A 15,549-nucleotide genomic window follows, 5' to 3' on the forward strand; every position below is an offset into this window, starting at 1 on the left:
AACAGTTTCATCGCTAGATCGGTTTGTGAAACCCCAAATTTGAGTGCTTAATCATTCATATGCAATTGTGTTGCAATCTATCTTGTTCTTGCTTGCGTTCTTCGATTCGCATGTAGGGATTAGCCTTCTCAGCGAGGTCAACCAGGTTTCGGCACGGTTAATAACCAGAGGAGATGTGGTGCTGCGGTTGCGGGGCTCAATAGCGTGTTTGTTCAGAAGCCGGATCGAGTTGTGTCGCGACTCCGCCCAAATCGACTGTTTATCAATACCTATCAGAAGATCGGGACCTAACATCCTCATCATCGGGCGCGGGCACGTAGGTCTCAGGTCGAGCATGGATTTGCTATGCCCGTGCCCGACCCGACCCGTTGTCATCCCTACTAACTCCACATGCATGTTGCGTCTCGGGTCGAGCATGGATTTGCTATGCCCGTCCCCGACTCGACCCGTTGTCATCCCTACTAACTCCACATGCATGTTGCACACCTTACATAGAGTTAAGAGAAAGGGAATGAACTTACCAAGGAGGACACTCCGAGAGCTTCATCACAACCAAATATACTTCCCTGATGATCGGCTGGCCCAATGGAAGGGTAAAGCGGGGAACGTGTCGACAGCGTACAGGCGTGGGGGCAGTAGGGGAGGGGGGTGGGAGAGCGTGCCGCACAAGAACGCCCCTTGTCAATGAGTGGGCTCGGCCAAGGGCATAGGCTCGATAGCGCGAGGGGGTCGGCCACACGGCGCTGGTCAGGGGCGTGAACTAGCCCTGCACTGCCGACCGGGGGGGGGGGGGGGGTAGCGTGAGGGCCGATCACGAGGCGACACGTGTAGGGTTCCCAAAGGTGGTGTTAGGGTTCGAGGGAGTGGTCGGGATGGATTGCTGGGTTTTCTCATTTGTGCACAAGGGCAAAAAGGTCATTTCACCATGCCAATCCATGTTGAGGTGGCGCTCCAATCCATGGTAAAAAAATAAGTCCTCAATCTCTCTCCAATGACAAATATGTTAGGACAAACCTAGTATATGGAGAGCTACCCCTCATAAAATTTACAAATAGTTAAATTTCCTAAGGGACATATGCTCGGACCACAAATGGATGTGGTGATCTGAAGAGTCCACCCCTTTATGGACATGTTTGGAGATCACAAATATCTGATACCTATCCCTATTTCCTATGATCCACCAGTCACAGCCAAGGTTTACATAACCGTACAGCCTACTCAGTTTTTTTAACCACGGTTATATCTCGCGGTAACTACATGGCCTTCTTAGTTTTTTAACCACGATACTCAGATTTTTTAACCACGGTTATATCTCGCGGTAACTACATGGCCTTCTTAGTTTTGTAACCACGGTATATCTCGTGGTAACCACAAGATTTTCACGATAACCGCGTGCTTATGCACGTGCATGTAAACTTACGTATTACTTCATCCTTTCCATAATATAGAAATATAGTACCATTACTTCATCCTTTCCATAACATAGAAACATAGTACCAAATAAAACACATTCTACTACTACAAATCTAGATAAAAAATATCCTATATTACAAAACAGAGGGTAATATATTTTCAAGGGCCAAAAAAGAAAAATACCGATAGCAATTTATACGATATACTCGGAAGATAGAATACTCGGATTAGGAGCGTACTTTTGGCCAATGTAACATAAGCATAGGGATTTAAAAGGGTAGCTTCGATGAGTTCACCTCTACCAAAGTTGGATAATCCATAGTACATCTGATTCCTAATGCATAGGCTAGCCAGAGCGGTCATGAAATCCCCGCAGAGAAAACATATAGTATAATATACCACTACACTATCATACTAAGTTAGGCCTCAGCGATGAATTAAGTGCGCCTAGAGGCTTTAAACATCACATAGCGCGCACATTTCAAAGCTCTCCCAGACTTCCGATAAGCTTGAAAGGGAGCAGCAGGCAACGCCCGATCAACCTCGCTTACGCCTTCCCTGTAAAATATTAGTACAGCTGATTAGCACTGCATTCCTAAGTACAGAGTACCATGTAAAATTCCTGCAAAACGTGCATTACTTGTCATTTCACGACACCATACTAGATGATAGCTTAGCTTACCGAGCCCACATAGTCATCCATAAGGGACTGGCGTCGCCTCTTGAAAGAATTCGATGGAGTAGTTTCACCTTCTGAAACCCTTAACGCAGATCGCTTTGTCGGTGTCATGTTCTGCAACAGAAGATACATTAGGAGATTAGCAAGATAGATTGATACAAATGTATGCCACTCATATCATAAGGATGGCATAATATCAAATGTCCCTTTGCACCAGCCCTATAAAAGCCATATATCCATTTGCAGGAAATTAGGTTGGTGATGACTTGGTGCCATAAGTTGCCACACATGAAGTGGCCATTTTTCAACTATATGTATTAGACTAGCGTTTTGTCCTTGCCAATCTTGTGGCGTGCCATGCTTTCTTAGCACCAGTGTCACATTGTTTTGCTAAATGTTACCACAATTGTGGTCAATAATAGTTTTTCTTTTTTTGAAATTTTGTGGTCAATAATAGTTAACGGCCACAAATTGTATATGCCACACTTCAGGCATAACATTGTGGAAAAGCATGGCAACCACCAAAGCATGTCCTAACTCTTAAGAAATACTCCCTCCATTTCACAATGCAAGTCATTCTAGTATTTCCCACATTCATATTGATGTTAATGAATCTAGACATATATATATATATATATATATATATATATATATGTCTAGATTCATTAACATCAATATGAATGTGGGAAATGCTAGAATGACTTACATTGTGAAACGAAGAAAGTACTACACAAAACAGTACACAAAGTAGTGCATAAAGCCTCAAACAATGAAATAAAGATCTTGGAAGGTGAAATGAACAGAGGTACCTTAGCCATCCTTTTGTCCTTCCTTGCCTGCCTTTCTTGCTCATCATATTCCTGATTCTCTTTCTCAACTAGACGGATAAGGGTATCACATCTCCTAGCCAACTCCTGGGTGGTTCTGGACTTGACAAACCAATCAAATCGGAACAAAGGCGACATGCGGAAGGCAGCTTTCAGTTCATCCCAGTTTCCATAACCAAGCTTATGCACCATGCAAAGCTGAAATGTGACAACTAATTAGACATGTCACATTTGAAAACAAATGTGTGCAGGAAGTGAGATGATATGATAGAGCATACCATAAAACGGTCGCATTCCTCATTATAGAACTTCCCTTTGTTCTGTCCATACTGGATTTTCAACTCTAACCATGGATTCTTATAGCGGTCTAACTTCTTCCCAATGGCTCTCATAATTTCATCCTTCCGTGATATCCTGGCCTCTCCCCTTTCAATATTCTTGATAATTCTATCATAATCTGGTTGGGCAGTCAATAATAATGATCAGCCAATAATCTTCAGTTCTCAACTCACCATTCACCACATAAGAAATTAGCTGTTTGGTGAAGATTTATGTACTAATTAACAATTTATTAATCATGTATACTCAATTGAAATACTTGCTTACCACTCAGTTCTTTGTATCTCTCCTTGAAAACTTTAGCATACCGTTGAACTTCCTCCTCTGTCTTCCCCTCCATTTCAGCGGCAATACTCCTAATATCATTTCGACCATACTTCTCACATGCACGAATAAATGTGTTGAAGTCTCTCCTCGTCCATGTTGCAAAACCCTATGATTTTGCAAACCAAAAACAAAACCAGAGTTAAAGACAAGTATGCACAAAAGAGGCAGGTAAGGAAATCCAGAAAGCATTGCCACCTACCTCTTCTAACAACTGCTCTTTCTCTTCCTGCTCCTCCGCAGTCAAAGGCTCCAGCTGATCTGAGTATCGTGCAAGTATTAGCATGATTGAGCTGGATGATGTTATGCACAATTATAACTTAGAAAGCGAGAATCAGCGGTACCTTCATCTTCACCATCAATAGTATCTTTCTTCTGGTTTGCTTGCTGGAATAATTTTTCTCAAGTTAGCATTGGGATTATCAATAATAATTGGCAAACAATTAACTGAGTACGGGAACAATGCTAGTTAATCGGACTGGCACATAAGACACAACATGGAGTCCAAGAGCTAGTTTCTCAACATCTAGCAAAACAATACACAAGCATTTTAGCTAGGAAATTACCATAAGGTACCGGACTTCCTTTTCATACAATTCATTGAGCCTTTGGTTGTTGAAGAACTGGAAATCATGTCTGACAAACAAAAACAAAATGAGCTGGCAGTAGTTCTAAAGAGAGCAAACAAGGTAATGATGATTTTTTTTTCACAAAATGAAAGAGGCAAGAGAAAACTTACAGGTGCGGCATTCTTGGAATTCGTGGTTCCCTAGGTTTTGCAGGTGCACCTTGGCGAAGTGCTTGCTTAAAGTATTCAGACTCAGAGTAGCTAGAGTAACAAACCAAATTAGGTCAGTTTGAGCACCAGACGTGTGCATGCACACATAGAGAGACTTACTTTCTCTTCCTTTCTCTTCTAGGTGGCTCTATCCAGTTATCACTGACCAGTTTCTTAAAATCAAGCTTGTTTTCCTCCTTCAAGAAATCAAGAATGTAAATGGAATTAAGTAAACTTCCAAACTGACAGCAGAGAAATAAAGCAAGAGATTGTTACCTTATCATCATCAAAATCATACAATTCCGCAGCTGCATAAAAAGACTAAGTTAGACCTGAGCGATAAAAAGAAAGAGACTGCAGGAGAAGGGTACATACTGTCATCCATTTTAAATTTAATAGCATCCTCTGTGAACTTTTTCATTTTTGCATCAAGCTCAGCTGTTGTTTCCTCTCCTTTAGCTATGATACGGTCAATATCCTCATCTGTAATTGTGCTGTCCTTGGAACTGAATACCATTTCCGCACCAAATCTTACCATTTGCAACAGATCATCCTTATTGACAGCTGAAAGAAAAACAAGATAAATCCATATCTTACTACTGCATGAATGCCTTCTTAAACATAAAATACAAGCAGTAAAAACATACTCTTCTGCTCTGCCAGTCGGCCTTGTTGAATGACCAAAGCATCCAATGCAAGCTTCTTGTATGCCCTCTCGATCACTTTCTCCTCGATGGTATACTGAAATTAAGTTTTCGTCATCCTATCTTAGATATCAATACAAAAGATTGTTACGTAATATTCTGAAGAAAAGATTGACAAACCTCAGTGCAAAATCGGAAAACTTGAACTTCTTTCTTCTGACCTATCCTATGTGCACGGTCTTGAGCTTGCAGATCAGCTTGTGGATTCCTGAAGACATCAACACATTAACACTAAATATTCAACATACATATTCATGGGTTCAGAAGAAAACAATTTGCACATAACAGCATACCAATCACTATCATAAAGAACCACAACGTCAGCAGTAGCAAGGTTGATGCCAAGGCCACCAGCCCTGGTTGAAAGCAAAAAAACAAACTTTTCACTGCCTGGTTTGTTGAAAGCTTCAATGGATGCATCACGATCTTCTCCACCAGTATTTCCATCTATCCGGCAATACTGATAGCCTCTGTACATAAGATAATCTTCCAATATATCCAAAAGCCTGGTCATCTGTAGAATGGACATAAATGTCAAAGTCAAACACGAGATTTGAAGAAACCAAATTATGTGACGTTAACATGCTTAGGAACCATAGAGAACTCAGATCATATCCACACATGAATTATGTACATGTTATACACAGCTAAGTATCATAAAATCAATGCACGTAGTATAAAAGCCATTTGAATCTGCATGAGGATGGAATATAATCACCTGTGAGAAAATGAGCACCCTAGAATCACGATCCTTCAGTTTGGGCAGCAATTTATCTAACAGAACCATTTTTCCTACAGATATTGTGAGGGAAGGTTAAATATTGAACTGTACCTTTGGCAACAGTACAATGGAAATTGTGACATGAACATACCAGCATTCTCAACTAGATGTTCACCAGTTGTGTAAGGTGGACCAGGTTCTGCTCCTTGGAATAAATATGGATGGTTGCAGCACTTGCGCAACTGCATGGCTATGTTAAGCAATCTTTTGCGTTCACCACCAGCATTAATAACCTCCAAATCTTTCTGAAGCAGGGCACGATAGTACTGCTTTTGCATCTGAGACATTCCAACCTTAAGGATAGTTTCCTTTTTGGGGGGTAATCCCTTTTCAACATCAGATTTAAGCCTTCGAAGAAGAAATGGGCGAAGAACCTTCATAGAAGAATTTACATTAATGAACTATGCAGGTTGTCCCAAATTATTAGCATAATGAGCCATTGAGCATGGGAGTTATATTACTCACCTTATGAAGCTGTTGAACAACCTCCTGCTGATCATTTTCACCAGAAATTTGAAACCATTCATCAAATGTCTCAGCAGAGCTAAATATTTCAGGCAACAAGAAGTTGAGGAGAGACCAAAGCTCATGGAGATTATTCTGCAAACATCAATCATAGCATCAACAAATTATCAGAATAAAAGCAAAAAAATGCTTGAGGAATGTAAAGCAACATAATTACTTTGACCATGGCTACAGTCCAAAGAAAGAGCACAGCCAGGGGAGACCTACCTGGAGTGGTGTGCCCGTGATAAGGAGACGATAATTAGTATTATAAATCCTCATTGTCTTGGACAGAAGAGAATTCTCATTTTTTATGCGATGTGCTTCATCAATAATAATGTAACGCCAGCTGAAACGCTTCAGTGTAGTTTTTTCTTTGATTGCCATTTCAAAACTAGTGACACACACATCAAATTTTCCTGGCTGCAATAGGTTCTCCCTTATATGGTTCTGACCAAACAGAATGCAAAATGTTCAGTACAACATCAGAAGTTGTTCATAAGAATGGTTGGAGAGCAGAGGTTAAGTAAACTAACCCTCTCTTCTGGATTCCCTAAGAATTTCACAGCACGTAGAATAGGGCAAAACCGTTGAATTTCCTTTATCCAGTTGCCAAGAGTAGACTTTGGTGCAACAACCATGTGCGGACCAGTTATTCCCCTGAATTCATGCAGATAGCCCAGCAGCGAAATAGTTTGAAGAGTTTTCCCGAGACCCTGAATGATAATTTTATAAGTATAAGCACAGTATCATTCAATAATATATTGGGGACATTTTATTGACTTTGGCTTAGGGGTACACAACTAACATACCATTTCATCAGCCAATATACCATTGATACCATTCTCGTACAACCTTATGAGCCAATTAAGCCCAGCTAGTTGGTAGTCTCGCATCTTCCCCTTTATACCTGCAGAGCAAAAAATATATTACATTTTAACAATTTATTATTCAACTTATATTAATAGAATGTTGGCGGCATACTCTTATGATACAGTTACAAATAATTGTGAAGGGAAAGGGGCTCACATGAAGGCTGTGAAAGCAAGCGTGTTCCCCCTGAACCAGCAAGGGCATCTTCCTCTTCTTTAAGGTATTCTTCATCTTCCTCCTCTTCTGTCATCTTTGAGGCATGGCGTCCCCTACAGTTTACCAATGTTAGACAATCAAATCATGGAACATCAAACAAGAGGCACAAGATTCCTAAAATCAATTACATATTATGACCCTGCACATAAATAGCAGGTGATGTGTCCCAAATGCCCATAAGAACTATAACTATGCAAGGTTAATTGTATGGCTAAACAAATGTATTCAGAATTTCCTTAATCCCACAAATTGAAGTAATAATAATATAGTTAAAATAAACATTATGCTGCATTCTTAAAATCATTAATTCACAATTTCATAATACCAACCAGATGAAGAGACCAACAATTACTGATATCTACAAACATATCAAACAGAAATGTTTACCATGTATGTTTGAAACACACCAGTCCTTCAGTATGGAATTATTTTAACATATTCCAGCATCAAAGTACACATTCTAAATTATATCCCAGTTCCAGCAGCACGACAAACAACAGCAAAGATCTATGCAATTTCCAGGATGGTTGAACACACAAAGTAAAGTACTATCTACACAAACAACACCAGTTTTACCTTCCACGCGGTTTCTTCTCTTTTGATTGGTTCCCTTTGGCAAAATGTGCAAATATTTCAGTTTGCTGCAGTAGGTACTTCAATCGTCCTTTCCCTTTATTGTTCTGTTAAAAAAATATTAATCAGGGCAAAAGGCAACATACACAAAGGTATTCAAAGCAGGTTGAAATAAATTATGTGCACATGATATGCCATATCATGTGCTGAAAGGCATTTGTATTGACGGATTCTTATAGGAGCAAACCATGTCAGCATCAACTGCAGCATTCTGTGTATCCAATATTTCTTGTATTTTCTGCTTCTTCAATTTCTGCATTTCCTTGAGCCTGGCTTTCTCACGTTTCCCTACTACTGCACCTCCTTCAGCCTGTAATGGGAAAAGTTAGGCAGGACTCGACAATTAGGCAGGACTCGACAATTCAGAAACTAAACCCTACTTATTGTTCCTAATAATTTTGCGTAGAAATACACAGAATGACACTTAAATGACAGCTACATTGCAGCACATAATGCAAGGAAACTCCCACTGTTAACACAACCTTAATTCACTGACAACAAAATAGAGACAAAGCTAGAAAAAAAATGCAGGCATAGGAAATGGCCCCCCAAACTCGTACAATTTACAGAAGCAGCTCAATATATTACCAAAATATTATAAATCTAATGGGCACCACCCGAATCCCGGTTCGACCACCCAAACCCTAGCCCCCTCAGCTCACCTCATCTGCGTCGTCGTCCTCCCCCGCGACGGCCTCGTCGTCCTCGGTGGACTGCGACTCCTCATCGCCCTCCCCGGGGGCGGCGGCGGCGGCACCGCCTTCCTCCTCTTCCTCGTCGGCGCCGGCACCGGTGGTGACGGCCTCGATCTCCTCCTCATCCACCTCCTCCTCTTCCCCACCAGCCGCCTCGCCGGCCCCCGCCGCGGGCGCCTCCTCCTCCTCCTCATCCTCCTCCTCGCCAGATCCGGACCCGGCGCCGTCCGACTGCTCCTCCTCCTCCTCGCCGGAGGACGAGACCTCCTCCTCCTCCTCGTCGTACTTCACCGGCTTCGCCATTGGGGCGGCGGTGGCGGGCTAGGGTTTCGTAGATTCGATTCGAGCGCGGAATGTGTCGACGGAGGCGGTGGGGGATTCGAAGGACCGAGCGATTTGGGGGAAAAGGGAGGAGAGCGCAGCTAATTTATACGAGTGGCCTTGTATCCGCAATTTTTTTGGCAGTTTGCATTTTGCCCCTTTGCTATTGCAGTATTGCATATTAATCTTTACTTTCGTTCTAAAATTTTGATTTTTTTTTTGCCAGGACATAATGCAAACTACGTGACTTTCTGAAGTATTAGCTATTTATTTCATTCTAAATTCTACTAGTAGTGCAAATAAAAGTAATCGCTAGTGGAATTCAACATAATTAAGCCTCGTTGCTACTATTGAGTCCTAACTGAAAAATAACTATGTGAACTCGTAGAGAAAATATTATAAATTTTAATTTAGCAAAAAAGCACATTATTGATTCCAATTTTCCCAAAAGTTTTCGGGCTTGGCTACAAAATCCTCGAGGACAGCAGCAAAAGATATGTCTGTCTCAAAAAGAAATACTACCAGCGGCAAAAGTGGAAGTGCCTTCAAAGCCGATCGGATGCTATGGAACGAAATACTGACGTGTCAGGGATGCATGTGAAAAAATGCAGCACGAAATGAAATGCTCGGGAGCACGAGCGCGAGGGATTCTTCCGTGAACGTGGTCCATGGAGAGCCTTCCCTTAGTGGGTCCCAGCGTCAGGGTCACAGTTCCGGTGGCCTACCGAAGACCACGCGTACGAAGCGTATTTAGCAAGAGGGAAGTGGGCGGGGCTCCGTTCCCGCCAACGAGGCGGGGATGGGTTTGAGGCCTCCCGCCCGCCGACTTTGGGTTCGGATCCGTCCGGACCGGACGAAGGCGGTTGGGTTCGACCAGGTTTTGCATTCTGGTGCGACCGACGAACGGCCCGAGCCCACGGTTGGTAGCTGTGGGACCATCCTGTATAGACACGTTCGAAGTCATGCTGGGCCAGGCTTTGGTATTGGTAGCCCCGTTTTTCTTTTGGTATTGGTATTGTTTTTTCTTTTGGTAAACGATCGAAATTCCTTTTTTTTCTTGATATAGGACCAAAAGTTGCCGATTCACTTTAATAACTCCTAGAGTTCCCTTGGTTCATGTTTGGTAAAAGGAATAGTTCTACCGTATAAGATTTCTTATTATACCTTGGAAATGGATTTTTGTCCTTTGAGGGGACATCCCTTCATTTTATGTATGGTGTTCAAAAGTTATTAAAAAAATATCAAGATAGATTAATATATGATATATCTTTTCGTAAACATGCGAGTTAAAATTCGACTTATACAATTCGGAACAAAAATAACAAATTTGACTGTAAATTACGCTTTCTATTTATAGTCAAATTTGTTATTTTTTGTTTTACTTGTATAAGTTTAATTTTAATATGCATATTTGTAAAGTGACATATCACATATTAATCTATCCTACTAAATTTTTTGATGACTTTTTAAGTGACATGAAAAAGGGATATCACTTACGGGTGTGTTCGGCACCCTATTTTCCCAACCCCTCTCCCTTGTTTTCCGTGTGCACGTTTTTCAAATTGTTAAACGGTGCGTTTTTTGCAAAAAAAATTTCTATACGAAAGTTGCTTAAAAAAATCAAATTAATCTATTTTTGAAAAAAATAGTTAATACTTAATTAATCACGCTCTAATGGACCGCTCCGTTTTCCGCGCGTATTTCGGTTGGGAACATGGATGGGCGAACACACCCTAAGGGATGATTTGAGTTTTCCATTATACCCTGTTTTTTACATGTACATAGTCTTCTCAACTGTTCACCAAGGATGATGACGGCCCCATCATTTGGCTTTTTCTCTAATAAGTCAAAACGGTTTATTAGGGAATAAAAATAAATTTGTAGATAAAACTTTTATAGATGTGTTCTTGGTGACTTAAAAGCCAATGCTGAAAAAGAAAATATCTTAAAATCAATATCAAAATTAAGTTTGAGAATTTAAAATTTGGCTTTTTCTTTGGCTGAATAGGCCATCCGATGCGAGCCAGATTCTTCTTGATGTAAAGTTATCAATTCCTTTCGTTCTTGTAGCTGTTTTGTGTTTATCCTAATAAAAATGATAAACAGGTATTGAAGTAGTCCAAGAGGCACCAAATGGCATCTCTACCATCAAGGAGATTGAGATATTTTTGTTGCTTGGTGGGAAAAAAATTTGGCAACCGATTAAATTTGGAGAGCTGTCGCCGCGTTGAATGCAATCAGGGAGCAAGATTTGGACAAGATGTCGTCATCATCATCATCGGGTTGGAGCTCCAAGAAGGTGTGCGTCGTCGGCGCCGGGATGGCGGGGCTGGCGGCGGCGCGCGAGCTGCGGCGAGAGGGCCTCGACGTGACGGTGCTCGAGCAGAGCGCCGGCGTCGGCGGGCAGTGGCTGTACGACGCGGCGACCGACGGCGGCGACCCTCTCGGCATGGCCAGCGTGCACAGCAGCATTTACTCCTCGCTCCGTCTCAACAGCCCGAGGGAGGTCGGCGGCTTCTCCGACTTCCCGTTCCGCCCCACCAATGGCGGCGGCGGCGACGTGCGGCGGTACCCCGTCCACGGCGAGCTCCTCAGGTATATCCGGGAGTTCTGCGACGTGTTCGGCCTTATGGACGCCGTCAGGCTCGACACGACGGTCGTGCGCGTCGCCATGGCGCCGCCGCGGCGCGACGGCTCGTTGCGGTGGACGGTGAGGAGCAGGCACAACGGCGATGCGGAGACGGAGGAGGTGTTCGACGCCGTCGTCGTGGCCACCGGGCACTACTCCCAGCCAAGGCTTCCAAGCATCGACGGCATGGATAAGTGGAGGAGGAGGCAGCTGCATAGCCACTCGTACCGCGTCCCGGACTCCTTCGCCGGCGAGGTCGTCGTCATCGTTGGTTGCAACTTGAGCGGTAAGGAAGTCGCCCTGGAGCTCCTCCGCGTCGCCAAGGAGGTGCACCTGAGCTCCAAGTCGACGAAGGAGGCCATGACACCGTCGATGTCCAAGATGCTCGCCAGGTACGACAACCTTCACCTGCAACCACTGGTCGAACACCTGTGCGAGGACGGCCGGGTGGTGTTCGACGACGGCTCGTTCGTCGTCGCCGACGCCGTCATCTACTGCACCGGGTACAACTACTCGTTCCCGTTCCTGGAGACGGAGGGGAAGGTCACCGTCGACGACAACCGCGTCGGGCCGCTGTACGAGCACGTGTTCCCGCCGGCGCTCGCGCCGTCGCTCTCGTTCGTGGGCATCCCGGTCAAGGTGATCCTGCCGCGGTTCGCCGAGGTGCAAGCGAGGTGGGTGGCGCAGGTGCTGTCCGGGCGGAGGACGCTGCCGTCGCCGGAGGAGATGCTGCGCGCCGTCGAGGAGTACAACCGCGCCAAGGAGGCCGCCGGCTTGCCGAAGCGGCAGACGCACGACCTGTTCTTGGACCTGGAGTACTGCGACGAGTACGGCGAGCGCCACTGCGGCTTCCCGCGGACGGAGCAGTGGAAGAAGGAGCTGATTTGGTCGTCCATCTCCGACATGCGCGACGACATCGAGAACTTCCGCGACGACTACCACGACAACGACATCGTCCGCGACGGCCGGCGCCTGCACGGCTGGGTTTCCTCTCCTCCCCTCGCGCCGCGGCCGCAGGAGAAGGACGACGACCATGACAAAGAAGTACAGCATTTCGCCCCAGTAAATTCAGCTTAAGGTAAGCAAACGAAATGAACTCCTTATTTTGTTCACTTATCTAATTACTATTGTAGTTTACTACTCCCTCCGGTCATAAAAAATATTTAATGCTATCATTTATCTTATTAATAAAAATTATATAATATTACTTATTTTGTAATAACTTATTCTATTACTAAAGGTACTTAAATTTTTATTTGCACTAATTTTTTTATCAGAGAATGGTTAAAGTTAACTATATCAAATATATGGCCGAACCAAGTACTTACCAACACCAAAAGTTTCATTTATGACACTGTCATATGACAAGTCAGATGACTGGCAGTATGTATATGTCACATACATACAAATTTGTGCTTCCGAGAAGCCTCCCCGTGGAATCTATGCATTTTTTATGATGTAAATCGTTTTTTAGTTTGTTTCCCTAAAGCTTTATTTGGTTTAAAGGGGAATGAAGAGGATTGGAGGGGATTGAGGGGGAATAATTCCATACCACAATAGGTGTGAAATAAATCCCCTCCAATCCCTCCCTGACAGGGATTAACCGAACAAGACCTAAGGGGGTTTACCATGATGTAAAAGAAAACCTGTTTGATCACTTGATACAAGCTATAAGCATTTATAGAACTAGAAAATGCCCCAAACGTACATTGCCGCGGGACGCAAGATTACTTGTCTCTAACATTATGATATGTCCCAGACTACTCAAGTAATATCAGTCGGTGATTTGCATATTTTTATAAAGTCTGGAGAAGGCCAAAGAATATTTCAAGCTCCATGCAGTGTACCAGTGCCAACAGATGGAAATAAATTCGATGATATCAATCATCATGGTGAGGGTTAATTAGACCTAGATAATTAGCCAAGGCCATTAGGCATCATGGCCGCATTATTTTAATATATATTGGGCCTGGTTTGTAAAGGCCATTAGGCATCATGGCCGCATTATTTTAATATATATTGGGCCTGGTCACTATATTAATTTGTTTATTGAGTTGGAGTCGGTGTTGGTCTGGGCCTGCGAGCCTGTGTTGGGTCTAGTACTAATGCTTGCATGCACGTATACATATATGTTAGCTATTAGCAACAGGAGGCAGATTGGTTTTCCTAAAGTTCATGTTTAGGGTTTGGTCCCTGCCGAACTACCTGGTGGCGATCCCATCAGCTTCTATCTAAATATTTTGCCGCCTGATTGGTTGGAGAAGAAACAAGGTCAGAAAGTCTTACCTGGTTTTGTTGCTTGGTACATGTGTGTGCCTCCTCTTCTGTTCGTGTGTGAAAGCACGGGTGGATTAGATTCTGAGTGCTTTGGTATATCGTCATCATATTTTCTGAATTAATTTGATAGCTGTTTTATTTGGTACCGTGAAAGAGAGGGATAAATTAGGGTACTCGCTGTTGGGTACTCATCAAGTGGTATCAGAGCGTGGTTCATCACGGTATAGTAGAGTTATTTTGCTAAATTTCAGATTTTGCATCATGGTTAAATCTGGAGGTTCTAAAAGTAGTGGTGGTTCTCACCATGGTTCTGATGACGAAGAGGTTACTATGCCTGTTTTTTATGCTAACTTGCCTGTCGGAGTTAAGGATGGATTGGAAAGTGCTTGTGATTATTTTGATAAATGTATAAATCAGAAATTCACGAAGCTTGAGAGGAGTATTGCTATGTTAGTCGATCGTTTGCCACCACCACGTCAGGAACATGCTAGACAGGGTCGACGTCCACCACTTGAACATCATGAGTATGATGCGGGGGATGAGAGTCTAGGATTGCGTTCTGATGGAGGTGATCATCATCGCTGTCCTCGACAACCTCCTCGCCGAGGTCCTACTTTTATGGATAGGGTTGTTGACGATATTCACCGTGACAATCAGAATCGTCGTGCTGCTCGTGTTCCGTTGGATGAAGGGCTTGGTAAGATAAAAATTTCCATGCCTACTTTTTCGGGTTCTGGAGATCCGAAGGATTATCTGGAGTGGGAGATGCGTTGTGATCAGATCTTTAATAGTCACAACTATTCAGAGGATAAGAAGGTACGTCTTGCATCTATTGAATTCACCGGTTGTGCTTTATCTTGGTGGAATCAATTGGTATGTGTTGGTCATCCACATACTTGGCAATATATGAAAGAGGTTATGGCTCGCCGTTTTGTTCCTGAACATTATACTAGATCCTTGTATACACGCTTGCAGCAACTCAAACAAGGTGATCTTAGTGTGGATGCTTATTATAAGGAGATGGAATTGTTAATGAGCCGTACATGGGTAACAGAGAATGATGAAGCTACTATGGCTAGATTTCTTAATGGTCTCAACGATGATGTGAAAGAACGTGTTGAGATATCATATTATTATGATATACAAAGTATGGTGCACATTGCTCAAAGGGTGGAGCAGCAACTAACAAGTCGCCACACTAGCCGTTCACGTTCTTTTCAGCGAGATGGTGATGGAAGTGCCGCTAGTAAGTCGGTGTCTTTCAAGCCGGCTACTCCTTCTAGAGATGGGTCTAAACCTGCTGCTAGTTCGGTGAGTAAATCCCAACCTAAAGTTGAATCTACTGCTGCATCTGGTTCTAAATCACGAAGTGTAGAGTGTTATACTTGTGGAGGGAAAGGACATTATATGAGAGATTGTCCTAATCAGAAGAAGGTGTTGATGACTAAAGAAGGCTATGTTTCTGAGAGTTTATTAGAAAATTCAGAAGGTGTACAACTTGATCATACTCTTACTGCGGGCTATCAAGATATTGATGATTCATCTATGGATGATGG

The 15,549-nt window shown here is 43.2% G+C and overlaps 2 protein-coding genes across 2 annotated transcripts; one reads left to right on the forward strand and one right to left on the reverse strand.

The window, feature by feature from the left end:
- Nucleotides 1-1,583: 1,583 nt before the first annotated feature.
- Nucleotides 1,584-9,161, reverse strand: LOC127776975 (probable chromatin-remodeling complex ATPase chain). The gene is made up of 25 exons (XM_052303514.1): nt 8,734-9,161; nt 8,259-8,381; nt 8,015-8,118; nt 7,379-7,491; nt 7,162-7,259; nt 6,886-7,065; nt 6,578-6,799; nt 6,311-6,445; nt 5,937-6,219; nt 5,783-5,856; nt 5,358-5,578; nt 5,185-5,272; nt 5,008-5,101; nt 4,736-4,924; nt 4,637-4,668; nt 4,481-4,557; nt 4,322-4,411; nt 4,149-4,218; nt 3,927-3,969; nt 3,785-3,843; nt 3,526-3,691; nt 3,198-3,376; nt 2,902-3,117; nt 2,096-2,206; nt 1,584-1,971 (listed from the first exon to the last, which is right to left on the reverse strand). Exons 1-25 carry the CDS (start codon nt 9,067-9,069, stop codon nt 1,951-1,953), a joined length of 3,324 nt encoding a protein of 1,107 aa, XP_052159474.1. The 5' UTR covers nt 9,070-9,161; the 3' UTR covers nt 1,584-1,950.
- A 2,096-nt stretch (nt 9,162-11,257) lies between these two features.
- On the forward strand, nt 11,258-14,169 carry LOC127760029 (flavin-containing monooxygenase FMO GS-OX-like 9). The gene is made up of 2 exons (XM_052284272.1): nt 11,258-12,794; nt 13,476-14,169. Exon 1 carries the CDS (start codon nt 11,348-11,350, stop codon nt 12,791-12,793), a length of 1,446 nt encoding a protein of 481 aa, XP_052140232.1. The 5' UTR covers nt 11,258-11,347; the 3' UTR covers nt 12,794; nt 13,476-14,169.
- The last annotated feature ends 1,380 nt before the right edge of the window (nt 14,170-15,549 follow it).

This window comes from Oryza glaberrima, chromosome 1, assembly GCF_000147395.1.
Source record: "Oryza glaberrima chromosome 1, OglaRS2, whole genome shotgun sequence".
NCBI classification, from domain to species: Eukaryota; Viridiplantae; Streptophyta; class Magnoliopsida; order Poales; family Poaceae; genus Oryza; species Oryza glaberrima.